Consider the following 26,084-nt stretch of genomic DNA (forward strand, 5'->3'; position numbering starts at 1 on the left):
ACAGAGCCTGACGTGAGGCTTGAACCCACGAATGAGGAGATCATGACCTGAGCCGGAGTCAGATGCTTAACCAACTGAGCCACTCAGGCGCCCCGAGAATGTGACTATAAATGACTGTGTAACATTCGGTCACATGAATATTTCCATTTACTTAACTAGTTCTATCTTACTGGGCATTTAGATTGTTTTAAAATTTTTATTTTCACACTCAACATTGTATTAGTATGCACAATATTCTGTGCCATGGCTAAAAGTGAATGTCATCACTAAAAATATCCTAAGGAGTTAGAAAAATACTTGTTTTATTTATTTATTTTTTTTTTTTTAATTTTTTTCAACGTTTATTTATTTTTGGGACAGAGAGAGACAGAGCACGAACAGGGGAGGGGCAGAGAGAAAGGGAGACACAGAATCAGAAACAGGCTCCAGGCTCTGAGCCATCAGCCCAGAGCCCGACGCGGGGCTCGAACCCGCGGACCGCGAGATCGTGACCTGGCTGAAGTCGGACGCTCAACCGACTGCGCCACCCAGGCGCCCCAAAAAATACTTGTTTTAATTTCTTTCTTTGCTTACTAGGAAGATGGAACAGTATTTCAAGTTACTTATTCATTTATACTCTTCTATCATGACTTAGCTATTCATGTCCTTATTCAAGTTCACTTGTGGAATATTCATCTTACCCTGTATTTGATAGTAAGGCTATTAACCTAACCTTTTGTTATACTTAAGATTGCAAGTATTTTTCCTTGTTTCTGGGTTGTCTTTAAATTTCTGCCTGGTGACATTTTGATGATCAGAAGTATTAAATTTTTAGATGTTGAGATCTTTTCCACTGGTATTTCTTCTTTTTCTTAGGAAGGTCTTCTTTATTTTGACGTAAGATCTACAGCCATCTATATTTGATTCTATATCTTTTATAGTTTTCAAAAATGTATTTCTTTTTAGCTTACTTATTTTGAGAAAGAGAGTGCTCACATGAGTGGGGCAGGGGCAGAGAATCCTGAGCAGGCCCCGAGATCTCAGTGCAGAGCCCGAAGTGGGGTTCAAACTCACAAACCGTGAGATCGTGACCCAAGCTGAGATCCAGAATTGGACACATAACGTGACTGAGCCACCCAGGTTCCCCCCAAAATATAAGCCTTTAATCAATCTTGAATTTATTTTGGTACTTATTGTGAGGGAGATGTCTAAATGTAATTAACCTTGTACCTCAGCTACAATGTTCTACTTTTTCCCCTCTGATCTGAAAAGAACATCACACACAAACACACACACAAACACACACACAAGTTGTTGTCTGTTAAAACTGTTGGTCTATTCTTAATTAAGATCTCAGGGTTGTGGGATCAAGCCCTGTGTTGGGTTCTGCATTGAGTGTGGAGCCTACTTGAGATCCTCTCTCTCTCTCTCTCTCTCTCTCTGTCTCTCTCTCTGTCTCTCTCTCCCCCTATATTCCTCTCCCCTGCTCATGCTCTCTCTCTCTCTCTCTCAAAAAAAAAAATGCAATGCAAGTTATCACTCATCGATCTTTTTCTAAATTTCCAGGGAGTCATCACCTGTATATTCTCTCAGGTGAAGGTTTGTAATTTAACTCTCTGTTCCTTTCAATCCCAGATGTACTTCCTTCATTTGAATTTTGGGAGACTTACCCTATAACCTCATAGTTCATTCTTCTGTTTTTAAACCCAGTTTGAGTGAATTTCTGTTCCCAGAGTTTTTATCTCAGTCCTAATCTACTTCCTGTGTCTGTGATCTTGTCTAAAAATTCGACATCTACCAACTAAATATTTTGTTTGACATCTATCATCTTTAGAAAGAAGATCTCCATCTATATCATTTAAAAAGTCCACGTTTGGGGCGCCTGGGTGGCTCAGTCGGTCGAGCGTCCGACTTCGGCTCATGAGTTCGAGGCCTGTGTCAGGTTCTGTGCTGACAGCTCAGAGCCTAGCATCTACTTCAGATTCTGTGTCTCCTGCTCTCTCTGCCTCTCCCCTGCTCGTGGTCTGTGTCTCTCTCTCTCTCAAAAATAAACAGTAAAAAATTAAAAAATAAATAAAATTTAAACAAATTAAAAACCCATGTTTATTGCCTTACTAGTGTATTTGGTGGCATCATGTTATCTAGTTTTCCTTAAAACCCTACTAGATGGCTAATAGTACCATCTCCATTTTACAGGTGGACAAACCTTGGCTTAGAGGTTAGGTAACTTGCCCAAGGTCGTACCGCCACTGTGTGGTAAGAGCCAGGACTTGGGTTCTGTTCTCACACACCTGCCATGCTATACCATAAAGCATTTAAAAGAAAGGAAACTGAATGCGAAACGCTGTCTGCTTTAAAAGTGAAACGTATAGCAACCAGACATAGGCTTCTGTTTCCGGAATTGAAAACGACACAAGAACCCTGTCATACTACAGGGAGGCTGTCACGGCAGAGTACCGAAAGGCTCTGCGTCTGAATCCCGGATGTGCTCAATGGACTACAGGTAAATGGTGTAGCACTCTTCACAGTGCCTGTCACACATCAATTTTCAGATGCACATTTGTTCTCTTTTTTTTTAATGTTTATTTCTTTATTTTGAGAGGGGCGGGGGAGAGGCAGAGGGAATCCCAAGCAGGCTCCACACTCAATGCAGAGCCTGACGTGAGGCTTGATCCCGTGACCCTGGGATCACGACCTGAGCCGAGATCAAATGTCAGACACTTAACCTACTGAGCCACCCAGGCACCCCACGTTTGTTCACTTTTATATCTGAAACCCATGGGGTTCTCACAACCAGTTTAACTGGCAGCATTTACCTTACAACTGATGGCATCGTAGATGTGATGAAATCAAGTATTAAGTGCTTAATAAATGTTTAGCGCTTACGCAAGACGACCACTCGTATGTTCAGGAAATATTTATTCAGTGTGAACTATGTGTCAGGCACCATTCTCGGGACTGGGGCAGAATAGTAAACCACAGCAAAAATCCCCGCACTCGTGAAGTTTACCTTCCAGCGGGAGACATCCATGAAACAGATTAGCAAGTACGATGTGCAGGGTGTCAGGTGGTGGGATGGGTGATGAGAAGTAAGGGGACCAGAGCAAGGGGAGTGGAAAGTGGGGGTGGGGTGGGGAGGGCCATTTTAAATAGGGTGGTCAGGGAGCGCTTCACAGACCGCGGGGCATTCGAAAGGAGAGCTGAGTGGGATGACAGGGTGATCCCTGAGGAAAGCTAAGGGGAGATCTTTTCAGGTTAAGGCAGAGCAGGTGCAGGGGCCTCAAGCACCCTTAGGGGCTTTGAGGAATAGCGGGCGGGCCATCTGGCTGGAGTGGGGTGGGTACAGAGGGGCAACGGACGAGCTAAGATAAGGGGGGCACTGATTTAAGTACGCGGCTACACATTTCTTGAAATCTTTTCAAAACAGGCTCCAGGTCTGAGAGTAGGAACCGCACACCGGGGCTCAGAACCACCTAGCGAGGGCCGCTGGGTGTCACGGCTACACTGCACTTAAAGCCTGGGGCCGGGCCGCGGGGGGGGGGGGGAAGGATGGCATTAATTTAGGCAAAGTGAGGGGAGAGACAGTTCCATTTAGTCTCTTAAACACACTAATGCACAGTCAAAATGATTCACGGTGCAGAACAGTTTGAGGGCAGAATGATAATGATACGTGATCAGAATAACTAGATGGGGCTCCTCTGAAAAAAGCGACATTCAGGGCTGAGTGTTACTGATTAGGCACAGCACGAACTGGCCTTGCTCTGATCTTTCAGAAGGCGCGCTGCCACAGCATCTGTCCGCCCCTCAAAGGGGGCTGGACAAAACTCAAGTTATTTTAAGAATACTGAAGAACATCTACAGAATGACCACACACAGGATAGAAGAGTACAGAAGTCAGATTTCTGGAAGCATTTAATGTAAGGCACACGGTTTTCTTGTTTTTTGTTTTTTTTAATCTATGGTTTCTTAGAAACCAGAATGCCTAGGGGTTAAGGGCGCGGTCTTGAAGGCAGACAGAGCTGAGCTCAAATGTCGGTGTTGTCACTTACTTCCTGTGTGACTTCCCTTAAGTAACCAACCTACTCAGGTCATCTGCAAACCGGGAGCGTTACTGCACAACCTCAGCGGGTTGCTCTGAGAATGAAATAATGTGTGTCAAAGTGCGCGGCTCTGCAACAACTCAATGAACCCATGCCTGAGTTTTCCTGCCAAAAATGCACCGTGTTGCATGACGTCTCCTGTTTCTTCTGGAGACCTCTTGAAACAAAGGGACTCAAGGGCACGCCGCCATTAAAATACACACAGAGGGCAAAAGCCAAGAGCAAATAAAACATTGCCTCAGAGTTCTAGAGGCGGTTCTGGCATTCAGAGTAGTCGCACCGAGCTAATAAAGACGAACGTTGCCTTTCCTTTTTCCAAGTTGACTTTCCGGTACATGGTAGCTGTCCCAGCAACATACATAGAACCACTCTTCTTGCTGTCAGTAAACTTAAAGTGCTTCTTTTAGAGGCCCAGTGAGGTGCAGAATTGTGAAATATACTCAGTGAAGAAGCTGAGACGAGAAAAATGGGCTGTACCGAGAACCCCCTTCCCAGTCCCACAAATGCAAGTAAGTTTTTTTTTTTTTCTTTACTTAACAGTCACTAAACATCTCATAATCCGAAAATGAAGCCCTATTACTCAGGAGCTATAGAGCCAGTGTTCAATTCCGTCTGCCATCCAAAACGCACCCTCTGTAAAAAAGGGGTGTGTTGTCATTTAATCCAATGATCTACCGTTTGAGTAGACCAGGTTAAGGAATGTAAAGGAATTTTCAGAAACTGGATAGCTCCTCCTCTGCCCCTGCCGTATCCCCGAGGTCTACCCTGCTCAGAATGCCATGAACTTCAACAATGAGTACAGCGCATCAAGGAAAAGCAGACATAGGCTGAAAGGATGTTTATTTGGAAACTTTTATATTTGTTAGATTTCCGTGTTTTATTTTCAGTGTTTCCTTGGAATTTTCATGACCACACAGGCCCCCATCTTTGAAGCGTCTGTACTAAAGGTTCCTGGTGCCTTCTTCCTGATGGCACTTGGTTAATCTGCAGGACCTATGAAATCATACGATTCCTACTGACAATTCAAGAGACTAAAATTTGAGGAACTCAGATTATACAAATCAATCCAAGCTCTTAAGGCTGAGCACATGGAATCAAAATGAAGTTATCCATAGTGATACGGATTGCATAATCTTTATTGTCTTTTAATCCACTGGTCTAAGAATCACACATATCAGATTAAACAGGACTACCACAAGAAAGCTTTATTTTGCAGGTACTGATTAGTTCACTAAATTGATATAATCAAAACTTTAGGCAGCAGCAAGCATCAGTTCTTCCAAAGAAGCTTAGGTGAAAAACAATCCTTTATACCCTAGTTCAAAGACCTACTGTCTGATCCGCTGTTGTACTGACATAAAAATGACCCCAGTGAGCAAAGCTAATACTCAGTTCATAGATTGGGGGCTTCCTGTCTTTGACTGGAATTGAAGCAGTTTTTGTTTGAACCCTCCATTAATATTTTGTATTTTAATCTTCATTCTCAAACAAGAATTAAACACGTTTGCTGATTATCTACTCAGAAGGTAGAAAACTTTTAAATGAAGCCAAAATTTTGAATGTCTCTCAATTTCCAGTTCACATACTTATTAGCAAGGTCACAAGCTGATTTAAATAATCGGGCTTTCTAGACAATCATCTCAAAAATATTTATTGAAACGAAGCCACTGTTCTTTATGCTGCCATCATTTTGACCAAATGACAAATGAGCAATTGTTTTCGCGGGAGAACATTTTAAGAGAAAACTTTCTTTCTACCCTTAGCAAACAGAGGAGAGCTGGAATCTGCAAGTCAGAGCTAGACAGTTCTAAGGGAGAGGTAATCGAGCAAGCTGACTCTAGGCCACATTGGAACATATGCTTTCTAGACGAACATATAGATAAGACAGTAAAGAAAGATGTGGATGAAGCTTCTTCCTTTTAAACAAAATTTAATAACAAACTAACTTTGTTCAAGGTTTAGGCTTCATTTTCTTAATCCATGGAACATTTCTGAAGTGAAGGCAGATCTTTGGAGACTTTGGGTTTTAGTTAGAGATAAAACCGCTTGATGAAATAAACATCTGCCTTAGGCTAATAACAGGTATGCAAAGCAGCCATTTGGGCCCTGGAGGAATACAACACTGTGCTTCCAAATCAAAGGGCAATTCACCAGCCTAGCCCATCAAGCAGGCCCTGGGATGAATGGTTCCCAGTACCTTACTCCAGAAGCCAGAGTCAGTGGAGGTCCCTACAGGGATACAAGTCTATATCAGTATCAACAAATTTATATCAAGATCAACAAATTTACAGTATAATCCCAGTCCAGCTTTGGCTAGGCATTCCTCTTACCGATGTCACTTCAGGGCCCACTAGCCTCTAGAGTTAGCACTTGCTGCTGAGTGAATAGAGAAATCAATACATTAAAAACGTCAATCGGAACTTATTCGTATAGGGAATGGGAGACTGCAGGAGGCACACGAAGTATATAAGTTTTGGGTTGGTTTTTTTTTGAGGATGAATTAACTTTCTGAACAAGTAAAGGCTCAAGGGAAAAAAAAATTCTAAATCATAACCCTAAAAAACCATAAGCCATCCTATATCAACACTTTTTTTTAAAGCTGAAGATTTTCATTCATCCTTCAGCATAAATGTCAAGTCTGAAATAATCAATCTAGTCCAAACTCCAGAAGGCAAAAAAAAAAAAAAGACATCCTTATTAAAATACGGTAGCCACTAACAGTGATGAAAACAGCCAGACTTTTGCTATTAAGCACAATATTCTGAAGCCATTTCTTACTTTCTTTTTTAACAGAAAAATACTAAACAGATTTAAATAATCATGATTAGGAGGTGAGGAAAAGAAGTCTTAACCAAATTTTATGCTTGCCACCAATGAAAATGAATTCATTATGTTCTTGAATTTATTATCCTGAAGCAAGTTAAATTCTCAAACAGCCTTGATTTTGCAAATAACGTCAAACAAAGTAAGCAAAATACCAGTAACCGCAACATACAAAATTATTCTTCCGTAGAAATGCTTTCATAATTGAATCCAGAGGCTTAAAATCATTATTTACTAAAAAACATACTCTAACCCACAATTTTTCTTCCAATTACATTTTAACAAAGGAAGAAAAAAATAGAAAAAAGAATGGTCCTAATACATTTTTTCTTAAATAAGTGCTACTCATGCCCAAGTTAGCTAGCAATTCACTGAAGTTAGTCTGCATATCTTCAACAATCAATTGCACAGCATTTCCTGGCACCTCGCCAAGGGAAATGTAACTTCTGATGGCAAAAAAAGCACTAGATTTCATTGATTACACAGACTGATAACCAGTACGACTTTTCCTTCTTCCAATCATATAAGAGATAAAGACAACAATTATAAGGAAGCCCAAGGCCACACCCACTGCAACAGGAATAAGAAAGTTGAGGTCAGAGTCAGCAGAACATTCTTCAGCTGTTAGAAAAGAACAGACAGAGAGCAAGGAAATTAGTAAGGAATGCAATTAAGCAGAAATGAGCCAACAAGAAACAAGCATTTCGAAAGTGAATGTAGATTAGTCTTTAATAGCATTACCCCCACGTCCTTATCTTCTTGATATTCACCCAAATATCTCTAAGGAACTGATCCTCCGATATCTCTCATTTTCACTTCTTCTCAAATCACATCTAATTCCTCAGTACAGAAAGCAGAAGTTAAGGGATGAACAAGAAAAGAACTGTACTTGCCTAACACGGGAAATTTTTCTGTTTGTCTAATGGCACCAGGAAAAGAGCTGTCATCTGCACTTAACACACCACCTGTGTGTTTTCCCACTCCCTTTCTCCCTTGCCACAACTATCATCAAAATAGAAGTAAGAATTCTGTAGGAGTAATACAATTTAAGTTAAAAAGGACTTTGGATCAAGAAAATGCAGCATAATGTTTCTTTCACACAGGTATCAGGTAGTGAACAGTGGCCTGGAAGAATAGTAGAACCTGAGACATGTCAGTCCATTCCAGGACCACCAGGAAGGCAATGTGTGGTGTAGGTTTTGAGCTGTGGATTCAGACAGAGCCGAGTTCGAATCTCGACTACTTCAATAAGGATTTAAAGGATCTTGGTCAAGTTATTTAAACTGGGCTTCACTTTTCCTCACCTGTAAAAGGGGGATAATAATACTTGTATTTTAGTAAAAGGGGGATAATAATACCTGTATTTTAAGGTATTTGAGGATTAAATACAATTGGATTTCTAAAGCATCTGACACACATCGGATGGTCAACAAGTATTCATTCCCTTCTCTTTTCCTCCCATGTTTATGATCCCATCCAAGGTTTAGGTTTTGAAGCAGCAAGTAGGGATCAAAATAAGAGTGTTCACTATATTTTTATTGGAAAAGCCAATACTCAGTGCCTTCAAAAAGTACTTAAAGTTGGTATCATGTGTTATTTATTGAAAGTAGTTAGTAGAGAAGCTCAAAGTGCCCCATTCTCATGTCACAATTTTATGTTTAAACTAGTTTTACTATTGAGTGACTAGATTTCCTTGGGACAATTTTGATCAAAATGCTAATAATGGTTTAACCTCAGTGAAGTCACCCTCTTTTCTGTAAAATTATAGGGTGGGGCGCCTGGGTGGCTCAGTTGGTTAGCGTCCAACTCCTGGTTTCCACTCAGGTCATGATCTCATGGTTCAAGCCCCAAATCGGGCTCTGCACTACAGCATGAGGCCTGCTTAGGATTCTCTCTCTCCCTCACTCTGCCCCTGCCCCTCCCCTGCTCATGCTCTCTCTTGCTCTCAAAAAAAAAAAAAAACACACAAAACTTTAAAATTATAGGGTTAGGGGCGCCTGGGTGGCGCAGTCGGTTAAGTGTCCGACTTCAGCCAGGTCACGATCTCGCGGTCCGGGAGTTCGAGCCCCGCGTCAGGCTCTGGGCTGATGGCTCGGAGCCTGGAGCCTGTTTCCGATTCTGTGTCTCCCTCTCTCTCTGCCCCTCCCCCGTTCATGCTCTGTCTCTCTCTGTCCCAAAAATAAATAAACGTTGAAAAAAAAAATTAAAAAAAAAAAATTATAGGGTTAGAGGGGAGCCTGGGACTTCAGCTCAGGTCATGCTCTTGTGGTTCGTGGTTCAAGCCCCGTGTCAGGCTCTGTGCTGACAGCTCAGAGCCTGGGGCCTGCTTCAGATTCTGTGTCTCCCTCACTCTCTGCCCCTCCCCCACTCATGCTCTCTCTCTCTCTCTCTCTCTCTCTCTCTCTCTCTCAAAAATAAACAAACATTAAAAAATTTTAAAAGTAAAATAAAATAAAATTATAGGGTTAGAGTAAATAATCTTTAGGGTCCTTTCCAGTATAAACCTAATGCGATTAACATGGCATATTTGGTGTGATTTATGGTTAATACCTTGCACTTTTTCCTCTAATTTTACCTTTTATTCCTCTTGTGTTTTTGTCATTAATTAAAAAAAAAAAAAACAAGACAAAACAAAACAGAAACCAGTTGCTAAAGGTACTGAGTACATGAATTTCAGTAATGACCATAGCTTTTATTGTAAGGATTTACTATATTTCACTGAAAGCCTTCAGACACAGATGGCTGGGTACGAAGATACTGTCATCAGCGAGTTACAGAAATTCTGAACAAGCCAATATATACACAGAATGAATTAATAAAATAATCACTTCAGTGTGAATGTCTTCTCCCGTCCATTGGTTAAACTTCCTTCTCATTTGTCTATACATTCAATATGCACGCTATACTTATAATGAGCAGTATGCTTCAATAGGGGCTGATTATCTAGCTCATTTTAATGCCAACAGCTTCTCTCTACCCCCCTATCTATGCTCTGCCCCACGGGGGCCTTCTCGAAGAAGCAAGAGCCTAGTTGCTATGCTTCAGTGCCTCCCTTCTGAGATTGCTGTTAGCTTACATTTTATAAGTACCAGTCTGATGACAACACTAAATAGATTTTAATGCTCTAGAGATCAACAAGATGAGGTAGAGAAACACAACACAATCTGTCCTAATTAGTTCATAGAATATTTCTATCTTTCAATGCTAATCAGGCATCCAAAGAAAAGAAAAACACAAGGAAAAACAAGGCAAGTGGTTAAATACGCTTGAATCTTTTCAGTCTATGTTGCAGAAAAAGAAGCAGGTTTTTTTTTTTTTTTAACTTTAATTCTGAAGCCAGTTTAAAGTTCTGTTGTAGTCTCTTGGGTCTGTTTTTCACCCAGGGAAAAGTCACAAGCCTGAGATCCTGGCTTCATCCTTAAATCAAACTCAAAGAAAACAGCAAGTCACATAACCTAAAAAATGTTGATGGTCCTGAGGACATTCGACTAAAAACCAAGTTTGAGCATATTTGATGGGCATTTATGTCACATCGATATTTATTGAATGAACTATATGCAAAAGTACTGTGATGAGTTTAAATCAGGATAGTTCTAATATTAAAACAGAACACCGGTAGTGAAACAGGATTTATTAATTCCATTAAGAGACAGCTACATATTTTATTCTTATAATGGCCAGGTTAATAAGTTTAAGGCATCTGAGGTTAGGATCAAAATTTGGCCAAGGCTTCTAAAAGGGTAGACCTTAACACACCACACACCAATGTTTTTAACCAGTTTGTCTTCAGGACCAGTAAATACAGTATTTAATTTTAAGCTGATAAAAGAGAATAGTTTTTATTCATAAAGACTTATCTCTAAATGCTGGGACTGATTTCAAAAGTTTCAACACTTCAGTCTTAAGAGAGCAACGTGTTTCAAAATTGAAAGGCAAAAAAATCTTATGTGCATGTATTTTTATATAATCAATCAAACTACAGGTTCTAGAATTGCTCATATCCAGCGTGATGGCGCTTGAGACCAATAAAGTAAGCCAGCAACACTAGAATAAGTACTCCTGCCAATGCTGCTCCCACCGCTATGGGCACAAGGAAGTTGTCGTCATCTGCACTGCAGTCTTGAGCTAGACATGGAGAAAGGACAATTGAGAACAGAAACAGTGACAAAATTTCAAATCTGCAAATGTTAGGTTAAAATGACAGCACTTCCTGACACGCGTATTTGTCTCTGATGCCAAGGGAACAAGTCACTGGCACTCCTTATCGGCAAATGAGATGTTCCACCAAAGCAATTTTCCAAATAACCAAATCGTACACTTTTAAGGACCTCCCCCGCCCCCCTGCAAATGCAGTCATTTTGGATGAAAGGTACATAAACTGATCACATACACTTCCCAGGTTTCTTAAACGGAAGATAATGATACACAGAATGAATCTTTCCTTGATGACCAGGCTGTGAGCTTTCAGAGGCCAACTGTTATAATGTAGAAGCAGCAGAGTGCCCAGAACACTGCAGATTGTGAAGCATTAATGCAAGGAGCCAACTGAACAGCCATACAAAGCAGACATATGAACTCAACACGTAGCAACCTGAGGTCATTGAGCAGAAAGGAGAAGCTGACCCTGATAGCATAGCTGCCTGCCTCTGGTGTGAGTCAGACAAGAAAAGCAGGGGTTAGGATCTCAAAATGTGCTGTGATGGGGCGGCAGCCCACAAAGGGCCATGGAAGTGTTTCAGAGGCACACTCAACTCGGCCTTGTTACACAAGGCATACTTTGAAAGGGGTGACACTGGTGACTGAGGAATGAGCAGGAACCGGGGCGCCTGCGTGGCTCAGTCAGCTGAGCGTCAGACTCTTGATCTCAGCTCAGGTCATGATCTTGTGCTTCGTGAGATCGAGCCCCGTGTTGGGCTCTGTGCTGAGAGCACAGAGCCTACTGGGGATTCTCCCCCTGCTTCTCCCTCTGCCCCTCTCCTCCCTCTCCAAAAAAAAAATTTATGAGTAGGAATTAACCATGCAGATAATGCGGGAAGGGCATTCCAAGTATATGAAACAGCACAGACCAAAATATGGAGGGCAAGAAAACATGGCATTTCAGGGGAAATGCAAGCAGGTCGGCATAGCTAGGATGGATCAAGAGGTACTCTTGGCTGGAAAAGCAGCAGAAAAAGGACTCCAGGACCAGCTCACAAAGGCATTGTATGCTCTAGGTAGCCTGGCCTCATACTGATGGGGGAAAAAAACAGTGTAGTAAGATTTTAACCAGGATATTGTTTTGGAAGTTACGGCAGCTGCAGGACTGGAAGTGAGGAGGCGTCTCTATTGCTGGAGGCCAGAAGACCAATAATATGGTCCCCAACCGGGTTAACGAAGCACAGATACAGAAAGGGACAGACTAGCGATCCATCGAGAAGGCAGAATTGACCACACAGATATTGGGGGTGTGGTAGGAGGTAATAAAATGGCTTTCAATTCCACACCTGAGTGATTATGTAGATACCGGTGCTGTTCATCATGATAGGGAATACAGGAGGGAGAATCTGTGCATTCAGATTTGTTTGTAGTTATTTTTATGTGTGTGGCCTGGGTTTTTTTAATTTATCTATTTTATTTTTGTGAGTGTGGGCAGGGTGGAGAGAAATATGTGGAAGAGGGAGATGGTCAGTTTTGGATCTTCTGGGTTTAAGATGCCTGCCTGTGTCCCAACCGAGTGGTTGATGAACCTAAGTGACAATAAAAACCAGGGACACATTTATGTCTCAGCAAGGGCAAACAGAATTTAAAAAGGACCAGAGACAAAACCCTTGGGAACACTAATATTTGAGGAATAAAGGAGCAAGGAAAAGAAATAGAAAAGGCATGTAGAAAGTGGTGCCACAGAAGCCAAGGAAGGAAACAGCTTCAATCAGCATGGAAGAATAGTGAAAAATATTAGAGAACCTACTGGATCTCTAGCAATATGGAAGATGTTGGCTGTGAGTCCAATTGCTATAGGTTTAGGAGCAAAAGGAAAGTGATCGGTTGGGAGATCAATGACTTGGGATGGGGAACATTCAGTAGTCGTTCTGACAAGTTTAGAAGAAGAGAGGACAAGGAAGTAGGTAGTTAGAAGAACAAAGGCTAGTTTTAGGGTGGAAGAGACTTAAATACAGTCTGTAGACCAAGGGAAAGAGCCATTAACAATTGACTGAAGACGGGGCGCCTAGGTGGTCCAGTGGGTTAAGTGTCCAACTTCAGCTCAGGTCATGATCTCATGGTTCGTGGGTTTGAGCCCTGGGTCGGGCTCTGTGCCGACAGCTCGGAGCCTGGAGCCTGATTTGGATTCTGTGTCTCCCTCGCTCTCTGCCCCTCCTCCACTCACACTCTGTGTCTCTCATTCTCCCTCAAGAATAAATAAACATTAAAAAAAAGTTAAAACAGGGGCGCCTGGGTGGCTCAGTTGGTTAAGTGCCCGACTTCAGCTCAGGTCACGATCTCGCGGTCCGCGAGTTCGAGCCCCGCGTTGGGCTCTGGGCTGACGGCTCAGAGCCTGGAGCCTGCTTCCGATTCTGTGTCTCCCTCTCTCTCTGCCCCTCCCCCGTTCACGCTGTGTCTCTCTCTGTCTCAAAAATAAATAAACGTTAAAAAAAAATTTTTTTTTAAAAGTTAAAACAAACAAACAACAACAAAACAAACAACTGACTGAAGACAATGGTACAAAGTCGCCTAGGAGGCAGGTGAAATGGGATCCTGGAAGCACCGAGCAGGAAAAGAAAAGCTACTGAGAGTGGAGAGGAGGAAGCAATGGTACAGATGGAGGGACACCTGCAGAGGAAGGCAGCTGGGATGTTGAACCATCACTTCTACTTTCCATTTCCTTGCCTCTTACTGCCCTAGCTTGCAATCTACCAGGGTTTGAGAAATCAGATAATTAAGCTCGTTAGAACTGTGTCGAAATAAGAATGGACAGGCTACAAGGCAATTCTGATTGTGCCTACATTTAAGAAATGGGCCAGGCTTTTGCTAGCCTCTGGAGCAATAACTGGGAACAGGATGCAATCCTGGAGTTTATGGACTTTATGATATCGGCTTTGGCTGCCAGCTCAATGATCTTTTTTACTTGCTTCTTGGTTCTGTTAGAGATCCAGATAGCTGAGATTGCCAGATGTGACTTGTGAGTATATGGGCAGGAGCACCCGGTGAGCTGACTCCTCCCCTTCAATTTCCCAAATTACCACCCAGCATATAAACTATGAGGTGACATGAACCATAAAGTATTATGCCTTGGATGTAATATAACTTGGTTTTTAAAAAATTCATTAGCAGATTAATTTCTTATTCTGGCAACGGATTCACAGTCTTCTCTTTCCCAAATTGGGTATTTGACCTAGTATTGAAACGACTTTCATAAATACTGCCAATAAGGCTTTCATGTAAGACAAATATTCCCAGAGTAGATCAAAAAGGCAATTCCACTAATACAAAGACCTTTCTAGATGCTGTCACTTACTTAAAATGCTCTCAATTAGTATGTGAAGTATTAATTTATAATAACTATTGATTTTACGAATTCAGCCTTTAAAAATTCTTTAGGTGATGGAAAGAAATTTTGGAAAACAGTAATTTTAACAGGATCACATCCTGAAGGAAAAAAAATCTCTCAGGTCATTTTGACCTGATATATTTGCAAAATGTAGACTTGAGACCCATACTGAAAATATTTCTGGAGAAACAAAGAGTGTATTTGTGGAAGAGTTCAATAATTAATTACAGAAGCACTGAAGATTTTTAAAGATAAAAAGGTTTCACAGCCGCTGAAATTTCAATGAAAAGTTTCATATAGACTAAAAATTCTATTAATCCTCACTTTTCCGTTAGCTCAGAAATTTTTCAAAAACTATTTTCAGTGTACAGTTTTCAGTCAGAAAGCTGAGATATACATTTGTGACAAAATATAAAACAAACTCATCTTAAAAACCAACTGTCTCAAAATTTCTCTTTGGAAGAATCAGCATTAAGAAGCGTATTTTTTAAAGAAATTTTTAATGTTTATTTTTGAGAGAGAGTGCACAGGTGCACAAGCAGGGAAGGGGCAGGGAAAGAGGGGGATAGTGGATCTGAAGGGGCCCCCACACTTTCCGCAGAGAGCCCTATGCAGGGCTTGAACTCACCAAAGGAACCGTGAGATCATGACCTGAGCCGAAGTCGGAGGCCTAACTGACAGAGCCACCCAGGTGCCCTAAGAATCATGGTCTTATGTGACACCTAATTATATACCTTTTAGATCTACAAACTGTTTGAAGTGTATCACATGAATCTGAAGATACTTGAAGCTACTCAGTATTACCCAAACATGTCTATACTAGTTTTCAAAAACAAGATATGGTAATTATTGATGCAGAAAGCTAGTTACCAGAATAAAAGAGATGGGTGGGAGCAAGAGGAGCCCAAGATAATTTAACATTATCTACTTAAAGAAACAAAGATGAAATGCTAAAATCTTAAAAAAATATCTGAGTCTTTCTTACAAGAATTCCTCCTGAAAAGTGCAAGAAGCTTCAGATGGTATATTTTACGCTGTATATAAAGTATGCTCGTGATTATATCTAGTAGCTTCTTTTCAGATTTGTTCTAAAAATACTCAAAATTTTCACTGAAATGGAAACTATCACTCAAAGAAATCAAGAGTAACAGGATTTTAAAGCCCTCAGCCCCCAGATGAAGAAGTGGAGACCCCAGAAGTTAAGCAACTTGGCCAAAGTCACATGGCAGCTAGTAGCTGGAAGTTGTGACAATTAACTGGCAGTCACATGGCTGAAGTGGGCAATCCAGAGGAAAGTTAGGTTGGCAACGCCAGGTTGCCAAGTTTTTGTGTGTGCTAGGTGACTGGGAAGCTAGGTGAAAATTGGATGATTCAAGTATTTTAGGGTGATCTGAGAGAGTGATTGCACCCAATCTTATTTTGGTTCAGATCAATAGCTGGGTTTGTATGGCTGCAATGTACAGCTACTATCTATAGATATTAAATATCAGCCTCAACTTAGGGAGTTGAGAAAAGTAAACAAAGAGGGGCACCTGGGTGGCTCAGCCGGTTAAGCATCCGACTTCGGCTCAGGTCATGATTTCACAGTTCATGAGTCTGAGCCCCACATCGGGCTCTGTGCTGACTGCTCAGAGCCTGACGCCTGCTTCGGATTCTGGGTCTCCCTCTCTCTCTGCCCCTCTCTGTCTCTCTCAAAAATGAACATTAAAAATCTTTTTAATAAAAATAAAGGAAAAAGGAAAAGTGAACAGGGAGATACTCTAAAGCTCTTCCTATGAAATAAATATTCCAGATCACTGGTTCTCTAATTGGCTACATGCCAGATCTTACTGGAGCGCTTACACACACATACGCGCGCACACGCGCGCACACACACACACACGCACACACACGCACACCCAGACCTGCTAAGTGAAATCTTCTAGGAATTGAGGCTGGCATGTGAATTTTTCTAACAAGCTTCCCAGGTGATTCTTAATCTGTAGCCAGCCCAGCATCAGTACAGACCGATGCACGGGACCACTCTTCCAGATGGTAATACACAGAATATTTTGGAAATAACTTAGTTCCACTTCTAAGCTTTTCTAAAGTTTTCCCTTTTGGAAGAAATCGTCATCATAAAGTATACAAAAGTTTTACTTTAACCAACGGGAAAAAATGTGAGCAAATTTCCTTAAGAAATAAAAGAATCTTTATTGTTTGTTTTAGAAGCAGTATGTTGAGCAAATTGGACAGGCAAATATCTAAACACCATACATCAACTAGTGGTTTAAACATATGAGAAAAAAACATGAAAAGTATTTACATGGACCAGTTTCTTTATACAAATGCTAAAACATGAGAAGCACCTAGAACCAAATAGCATGTGAGACCAGCAAGGTGTAAACCCAGTACAAAGAACAAAACTACAAAAGGTACAAAGAACATGTGGCTATAGGAAGTAATAGTGTAAGTAAAAGGATATAAACTGGCCCATGTAAAATACAAAAATATTCAATGAAGTCAGATTTTCTACAAAACAGTGCTAATTAGAGGTATTTTTAATATGAATTAGGTATATAATCTAAATGTAAAAACTTTTAGAAACATCAACAGCATTAAGCAAGCGCCACCCACTTGTGCTTCCGGTTTTTATTTTCAAATAAAAAGCTGCTTTATTTTGACTCATGAGAAATATCTAACGCCCATTTTCTTATAAGCATTATCTATTCATATAAGGTTAACAATCCTACACTAGAACACTATTTAAAGTAAAAAATAACTTTTAAAAATCAGATTTATATTTAGTCTTTAAAAAGTGCCTTAAGCTGGCAATGCAGCTCAATGTAGCTTTAAGGGAGGGGCTGGCCAAGAATCTGATTCTGAGCCAGTAAGAGTTTCAGGCTACTCTAAGCAGAGAGCAAATCTAAGTGGGAGAAAGTATTTGCCACTCCAGCATAACTCGAAAGATACCTATAGACATACACATGCTAACATGCAGTTGCCTCTGTGTGTGTGTGTGTGTGTGTGTGTGTGTGTGTGTGTGTGTGTGGTGTATATAGCCAGACTACCAAAGTAATTCAACATCAGTCATAGTTTGGAACCCACGTATCCCATTTTCTAGTGAATGTGGGGGCACATAATCTCCCACTCCAAAATCACAGGAACCTCCCTTCCATATATGGCTGCATATTAAAAACTTTTAAATATTTGCTCAGCCATTCCAATACCAAAAAGAGGTCTCCTAGAGCAGTGAAAACTACCTGATGTGTTAACTATCAAGCTGAAATGTTTTGCTTTCTCATATAAACATTAGGCAGTGCATGATAAGTGGACAATTGGTGCATCTCTCCAGGGCACAAAACTGAACACAAAGTACATGAATTAGTAATGATTCCACCATAATGAACAATAATAACGTTAAGTTTTGATTAGCACAGAACCATTTAAATGTGAAAGTCAAATTAGTAAATGCTGTAGCAATCGATGCAAGCTGGAAGAAAGCAGAACTTTTTAATGCACTAAGAGAAGACCAAGACTTTTAGGTTAGGTGCGAGTTACTTTCTAAGTGTAAGTGCACTTCTTTGTCTGGGTTCTAGGACATCCTGGCATTTCTTCTTTAAGAAAAAGAGAAGGAAAGGAAAGGAGAAGAGAAAAAAAAACACAAGAAAAGAAAGAGCATACTACCACCGAGAAGCATACTGCAAGGCTAAAGAGAAACCACATTGATTTCTGCACTGCGTGTAGAGGCCAATTTACAGGTACAAAGGTCTAACGCCCCAAACTGGCACTGCCTAGCAATTATCTCTAAAGCACCTAGAAAATGGATTGAAATGCCCAGTTGGAATAGTCTTGTGTCTTGCCATTAAAAGATTGAAAGAAATCCACTTTTTTTCTTTAAAAAAAAAAAAAAAGGATTAAACAAGATTAACACCTATTCCAAAATTTATACAGCTTTTGTATCTTTTGTCATTACAGCCACATTAAATACAAATGTATTCAAAAGGCATTAGAAAAGCATTCATCGCTAAGAACATAATACCAGACCCTGTTCAAATCTATTGGCATATCTCTCATAGGTCAAATATGCAGCAATGCCAAGGTAGCTAAGTTAACCTGCAAACAAAATCACAAAAAAATGCAAAAGGAGCAAGTACAAATCCACTGTAGGATGCACTGTGTCAATTTTGACTCCATGTAGGAAAAAAAAATCTCTTTTTGAAATCTGTTTCCTGAACTGTAGATTGCTCACCAGAATACCTAGAGCAAATATGCAGAAATACTAATTCAAGACAATAGAGTAGAACCAATAACCCAGGTGATTTCACACACGCTTTTTTGCCGTGGAAATAAGTTTTAAATTCCTTGGCTGGGTGGGGGGAAAGACCCAAAATCACGTGATTAATGTGTAGTTTATAGTTTTGAGGGGGGGTTCTATTTATTTAAGTTCGAAATCCCCCACACCACCCATTCTAAGATCAGAACTGCAACTAAAATATACCTCAAACTGAACAGTATTGCATGTTGGAACTTGTACTTGCTTTGTTATTTTGTAACAGAGATCACATATGGATCAGTATTACAGAGTCTGATATCCGGCATAGCTTTTTCTTCTGCCAATTAGGTAAGCAATCACTATAACGATAATCAAGCCTGAAAGACCAGCACCAACTATAATTGGTATTAGAATGGTGTCATCATCCAGCGAACACTCCTGGGCTGTAGGTGAGAAAAAGTGTGTGACAAATAATGAGTATAATCAAAAATGAATGTCCAAAAGTAAAAGATGTTGATTCAAAAGTCAGAAATGCTCTTACGAAATCAACGTTAAGTAACTAAGACAGGTATATTGTAATGATAAAGCTACAGAAAATTATGGATTGCCCTAGAATTAAAATCCTAAAACTTACTGGTCTTTTCTTTCGTGTGTGTATGAATATAGGTATTCACGTATATGAATACATATATACTCCTTTATATCTCTGAGTAAGCACATACATACGTGTACGTGTTTCATATTTCAAGTCCTTTCCAAAATAGAGGAATGTTACTTTACCAGAAATGAAGAGAGCTAATCCAGCCCATTTCTACACGGCCAGATTAGCCTCTTAGTGGTAGAGTCTTTTGGGAAATTGAGCACAGATCAGAAAGGTTTAATCATGGGATTAGAACCGTGCTGGCTCTGGAATCCTTTAGAGCAGAGAGCAAACTATAGCCTGGAGGCCAAATCTGACCCAAGAGCTAAATATGGCTTTTCGACATTTTTAAATGATTTAAAAAAAAAAAAGAGGAAGAAGAAATTTTGTGACACATGAGAATTATATGAAATTCAGATTTCAGTATCCATAAATAAAGTTCTATTGGAACCCAGCCACACTCATTTGTTTATTGCCTGTGGCTGTTTTCATGCTACAACAGTAGAACTGAATAGTTGTGACAGAGCCCATATGGCCTCCAAACTTAAAAACACTTACTGTCTGTGCCTTACAAATACACTTTGCAGATCCCTGACCTAGAGTGTATGATTTTAATGGCTACAGAAGTCAAGAGACCGGGACCTCTTACTAATTTGTGTGTATTTACTGCATTTATCAACCTGCCCAGGGCTGGCAGCCCACACGGGCTAGCTTGTCTATTTCTGGAGAGTAGTCCCATCCAGTACAATCCAATCAACACTCTTTTACCTTACTGCAAGTCTATTTCCTCCTCCTCTACAGTCAAGTATATCATATTTATGGGTACCCATGGTCAAGAACCTAGCTCCATGAGTACATTACACATCCATTACCAGGATTAAATGCTGTATATTCCTTTGGGTACCATTTTTAACTCTACATACAAAAAAACCAAAGTTTCAGATCTGAGAAGGAACGCAGCCCATGTCTATCTCTATTACAGCTGACTAGCTAAGCAGACCCGAGCTGCTATCACACTGAAAATGATTTTCAATTCTAAACACAAATCTGGGCCTAAAATTAGGGTAACAATGTAGGGGAGCTAGATAAAGACTCAAAAATAAAACTATGAAAGGATCAAAATAATCGTAGTACATAAGCAAAACTGACAAGGGAAAAGGAAGGCTTCAAAACAATTTCTAAGTGTGATTGACCTCTCCGGTCACGAGAATGGTGGGATAAAGGCCCCCCACTTACCCTAGCCTAACCAGGTCAGGCAGGGGGATTCAGCACCACTGCAAAAGCAGTTCAGGGGCTCATGGCACGTTTGCTTTTAAACACAGCTTCCACATTTCCTTCTAAACCAGAGAATTAATTGTTAAAAAGGATGCAGACGGTTTGAATGGCTCTGCTCAGCAGAGCTGTGATCCACAAACCCCCAATTTTAGGTAATCAGTCTAAAAGGACAAGTCAATTAAGAAATTTTATGTACTTTTTTTCCCTGTGTGCAACTGTTAATCTTGTAATGCCAAATGCATCTTTCATATTCATATCAACGCACTGAACTGAGCCCTCCACAAAGGTTTCATTAAAAAATCTGATAAATACCACCATTAGCCCTGAGTAGATCTTCAAAAAAAACCTCATTCACACTGGCACATGCTTTTAAAAACTCTCCAAGTCATTTTGGCTGACCAAAACACTGCTCATGGTATTTGAGGCTTTGCTAATCATAATCTTTTGTCTTAACAAAATAAGACCCAACTGCTTTTATTCGCGTATGAAAATATTTCCGACGAGAAGATGGCCCCCCAAAAACAGATCCAAGATGCTCAAAGCTGCCATCCTTCTCACAAACTAAAACCTAGGAGTTTCTGTACCTTAAGCTCACTTAAGCTCACTGAAAGCTTCCATCAGTTTTTAGCCTTAAGAACTTGGGTGCAAATGGTTCTCAGATCCACACAAAAAAATCTAGTTTGAGCAAACCGATGAGCCAAATACAGTTCACACAACTTGCTCAAGGCTATGCGAACTCTCCAACAGAGTCACAAGAGATGAATTCATATTTCTGTATTTCAATGCTTCGATGCCCATGAGTCAAAGGAAAAGCCACCTATCAGTCAACATGAGAACATAAATTATCAACAGAACTTGCTCAACTCTTACCTGTAGAATACTTTCCTTCCATCACGTTGAAAGGCTGAACCCTTAGATCAAAGGTATTTATCTGAAATGCTCCAGACACTGAAACAGTCTGCTCTTTGTTGCACATATAAGAACTTCCCAGGGGCGCATCCCAGTAGCTCAGATTGTTATTTGCGATGCTGAAAACTTTAAGGAAAACAGACATGTTAGTAACTTCTTTTTAAAGTAGGCTCTACGCCCATGGGGCGCCTGGGTGGCGCAGTCGGTTAAGCGTCCGACTTCAGCCAGGTCACGATCTCGCGGTCCGTGAGTTCGAGCCCCGCGTCGGGCTCTGGGCTGATGGCTCAGAGCCTGGAGCCTGTTTCCGATTCTGTGTCTCCCTCTCTCTCTGCCCCTCCCCCGTTCATGCTCTGTCTCTCTCTGTCCCAAAAATAAATAAACGTTGAAAAAAAAATTTTTTTTAAAAATAAATAAATAAATAAAGTAGGCTCTACGCCCAATGTGTGGCATGAACTCACGACCCTGAAATCAAGAATCGTATGCTCTACCGACTGAGCCAGCCAGGCGCCCCTGTTAGTAACATCTCATCCTGTCGACCTAAGAAATGGCACAGTCCTCAGAATTTTCCAGGGAAGTATGGAAGCTTGGGGTACAGGGTCTACCCACAAAAAGCCATTCTTATGACCACTAGGTTTCCTATCTTTCTATAGAGGTTTCTATGGTCAAAACAATCAGTCACATCCTTGACTATTAGCCACCACACTTTGAAAATAAGGGAGACTTAAGTTACTGATTTTCATGTGTGGTCGAGGTACAATTTCCACACAGAGTCTTCTGTTACATTAAATAAGGTACTATTTGGTAACAAGACAGCTATGGTTTCTATTTCTTCAGTGAAACCCAGCCCACTCTTCTCCCCGAGGCCAATGCTTTGCTTACCAGAGCCATTTACCAAATACATGCTCATATTCACTTCCTTCAGATAGAATCGGTTTTCATTTTTCTGTTAGGAAAAGAGCTTCGAGTTAATCAACACATCGCAACTGTCCACAGGTACAGTTAATATCTACACACAAAAAGCAATCTAATACTATTATCCAGAAAATAAAGCCACAGATTAGACCCCGGGCCAAGAGAATAAACTGCAACGAAGTAAAACGTGACAGAATCTTTTTTTCCTCTGCATTTTGTTCCCATTTTTGGACCAAAGGTGTAGTCACACGGCTCTTCGACACTCAACAGTTCAGCCCCTCATTTTATTCGTCGTGTCACTTGCTGAGCCCTCGCCTCCTCTAGCCAGCATCTCAACAGTCTCTTCTTAACTGGGCTCCCTCCCCGCCTTTTCAGCCTCTCCAGCTGGGATCTTTCCTTCGCTGCTATTATCTTTGTGAAGCACTCATCTGATCAGCCAGTCATTCTAATTATTTTAATGCTTAGCATGTACAAGGCAACATTATCTAAGTGCTCCAGGGAGCCGGCCACGTGAACCAGACTCAGATCCCACCCCCACCATGTTTGCAATCTGCCAGGAAAGATAAGATAAATACATAAAGAAATAACCATATTGCAAAAAAAAAAAAAAAGACAGCGACAAGTTATAAAAATTAAAAGGAGACAGATGACATCCAAGTAGGAAAGAAGCAAAGTGATACAAGCTTAGGGATAGGCCATTTGGACTAAGTAGGACTTAATCAGGAAACAAGCAGGAAAGGGTATTCGAGAAGGCAACAGCATGAGCTAAGGTAACCAGAAAATAGGCATCGTCACAAGTACGCTAGCATTTGAAACGTACTCAGTACCAAGCAATGTTCTTAAAACTTCACATCAAATAATTATAATGCCCCGGTCTGGGATGGGGTGATCGAAGTAGGGAGATGTTAAAGTGATTTTCCCCAAGGCTATATGGTTGGTAGTCAGTGAGGTGGGGTTTGAACCCAGGAAGTCTGGCTGCAGAGCCTATGTACTGATTACTACTATGCTCTCCTACCTCACTGAAAGTGCACAGGGCACAGGGTGAGGGGAGCGTGGGATTCATGAGAAGGGAGAGAAGGAAACAAAGCCGGACATGCAAGTTACGTTGCATGGTGAGGGCGGAGGGTGCCGGGGGAGACACTGGAAATACACTGCCGTGGAATTTAGAGGTTATCTTGTTGGTAAAACAGAACCACTGCAGGTTTCTGGGGAAGAGCTGTGCTGCAGGAAGGTTACACTGATGCAGAAGAACGCTGAGGGAGGAGAGGAAGAGGAAGGACTAGTTAGGAGGCTGTTTCAACAATCCAGGTAAGAGGTCATGCAAGCTGGAATCAGGGCCAGGAAGGAAGGTGACAGATGGGGAAGGAAAATGGAAGGGAGAGACGCAGAGAAATGTCAGGAGGAAGCATAAAAGAGGCTATCTCTCTCCTTGACTTAGGCTACATCTCAGCTTGGCATTCAAGGCTCCTCACAGTTTGTCCCAACTACTTTTCCATACCCATCTTTCATTAAACATGCCACATGCCTCATTCTCCTAGCTGGTCTTGACTGTGTTCCTTTACCCAGAAAGTACCTGTACTTTTCCACTTACTCCCCTTAGCTCCATATGTATAAATCTAACCCATCCTTGAAGGTCCAGCTCAAATGTCATCTCTTCCGTGAAACCTTGACTCTCCTCCACCCAAAATGAACCACTGCCTCCTCTATACTCCCACAGGCTTTGTATTTTCTTCTGGTCTATCACTCATCCCACTTTAAGTTTAGTTATTTGGTGGGGGGAAGGGAAGAGAGAGAGGGAGGAAGAGAATTTTAAGCAGGCTCCGCAGAAGGTTCCCAGGGCTCAGCCCTGGATTTGAGCATGAACAAAATCCCAAACACTGCCATTATAAACTATCTTGATTTAATGAATTTATGCGTGTTAAGTACTTAAGCCAGAGCCTTGCACATGGCAAGTACTCAATAAATGTTAACTATTATCATTGCTGGTACTGTGACAAACAGTAGAGCCTCCAAAAAGCACTAAGATATTATAGCAGACAAACATGAATTTTGTAACCAGTAATAGAGAAAAATATTATGGAAACTACTTTTTATCTTTTATAAAATACATGACATATAAATTCATGCACACTTTATGATTAAGTATATCTATATGAGATGGATTACAGAGTCTCGGGGGGGGAGGTGGGTTAATTCTCGCTCCTATCCTAAAGTCTGTGTGACGGCAGAACGGTCACTTTTGGTGAACATTAATACAAGAGTCCTGCCCACGGACCACTGAGGTGACTCTCAGGGATGAAAGCTGATCAATGGACTACACTTTATAATTAAGTAGTGCTGAAATGGAAAATACAGCTAAATAGCCAACCCCCCGCCAAACACACAGCTGTTTAGACTTTCAGATGTGTTCCTAAGAAAACGAACCTAATCTTAGAAAAGTCTGTTACTCACCACGGCAAAGACAAAGTCAAGAAATTTGATGTTGCTGCTGTTCAGCCTAAGCAGAGCGCTCTGAGGATGGCAGTTACCGGTGAAGTCGGTTGTGTTGGGGTTGATGTTAATAATCGAAGCAACCTGTCGTGGAAGGAGAGGGAGAAAAGTACACATTAACCATACGAGTCCATGGCAAAACCTTATACTCTAATCTGCCACGTCGGTGGAGAACAGAAATTGCTTTTGCCTGGATACCTAGGTTCATGGTGTCTTACTTTCAAACAAAGTTGGCACGGGCTCTCAAGCTAGGACTCAGACAACTTTAAGGAAAAAAAAAGAGAGAAAAACAAGAGGGAAGCTTCCTCAGCAATGAGCCAAATGACAAGACACATTTTTATGGAGCACAAGGGCCATCTGTCTAGCTTGTTTAAGTCGCCAGACTCTGGGAACGGGCTTGGGCGCCGGCACGCCCTCTGTAGCCTCAGCGGAGCACTGCAGCTAGAGGAGTGCATCTCTCCGACCTGAGTCATCAAAGAGCTGGAGACACAGCTGCGCCGTTCCTGGCATCATCAACCTACACTGCGCTTCAGATACAAATGCGAAGAATTCATATTTTAAACGGACTGAAATAAAGATCAACTATTTGTACTCCGATCTGCTGATGGTAAATACAATCCAAACCCCAAAGAGTCCTGGATACAGCTAGGTTTCCTGCTGGCCAAGACAAGGCCCTGACAGTGACATTAACTCTTTGTGTAACTCCAAACTAATCAAACCTCAACAAGTCAACATCAAATCTCTGTTTAAAACAGAATCGGTCTAGGGGCGCCCGGGTGGCTCAGTAAGACTCTTGCTTTCAGCTCAGGTAATGATCTCACAGTTTGTGAGATCGAGCCCTGCAATGGGCTCTGTGCTGACAACACGGAGCCTGCTTAGGATTCTCTCTCTCTCTCCCTCTCTCTCCGCCCCTCCCCTCTTCACACTCTCACCCCCTCTCTGTCTCAAAACAAATAAATAAACTTTAAAACGAAAACCAGAATCAGTCTAGTGCTCGCTTCGGTAGTACATATATTAAGACAGAATCAGTCTAGTAACAGGACTCTTGGGTCAGACGTAGGATATACCGTATTTGAAAGGAAATACGAGAAGAACGTAGCAAGAAAAATAGACAACTAACCTTCTCGTGAGTAATGTTCAGCTGCAGCCCCATGGTAGCCAGGAGACAAGTACCAT

General features: G+C 41.2%; 1 protein-coding gene across 1 annotated transcript in view; it reads right to left on the minus strand.

Moving 5' to 3' along the window:
• Nucleotides 1-9,560: 9,560 nt before the first annotated feature.
• The window catches only part of LAMP2 (lysosomal associated membrane protein 2), a 35,405-nt gene continuing 18,881 nt past the window's right edge, over nucleotides 9,561-26,084 (minus strand). The window contains exons 7-11 of the mRNA XM_040467980.1: nucleotides 26,029-26,043; nucleotides 24,870-24,992; nucleotides 22,386-22,449; nucleotides 21,468-21,632; nucleotides 9,561-11,027 (exon numbers count right to left, since the gene is read on the minus strand). Coding sequence (XP_040323914.1) covers nucleotides 10,888-11,027; nucleotides 21,468-21,632; nucleotides 22,386-22,449; nucleotides 24,870-24,992; nucleotides 26,029-26,043 — 507 coding nt within the window. The 3' untranslated portion in view covers nucleotides 9,561-10,887. The remainder of the gene's footprint in view (nucleotides 11,028-21,467; nucleotides 21,633-22,385; nucleotides 22,450-24,869; nucleotides 24,993-26,028; nucleotides 26,044-26,084) is intronic.

Source organism: Herpailurus yagouaroundi, unplaced genomic scaffold, assembly GCF_014898765.1.
Source record: "Herpailurus yagouaroundi ecotype Mexico unplaced genomic scaffold, PumYag 67641, whole genome shotgun sequence".
Taxonomy (NCBI): domain Eukaryota; kingdom Metazoa; phylum Chordata; class Mammalia; order Carnivora; family Felidae; genus Herpailurus; species Herpailurus yagouaroundi.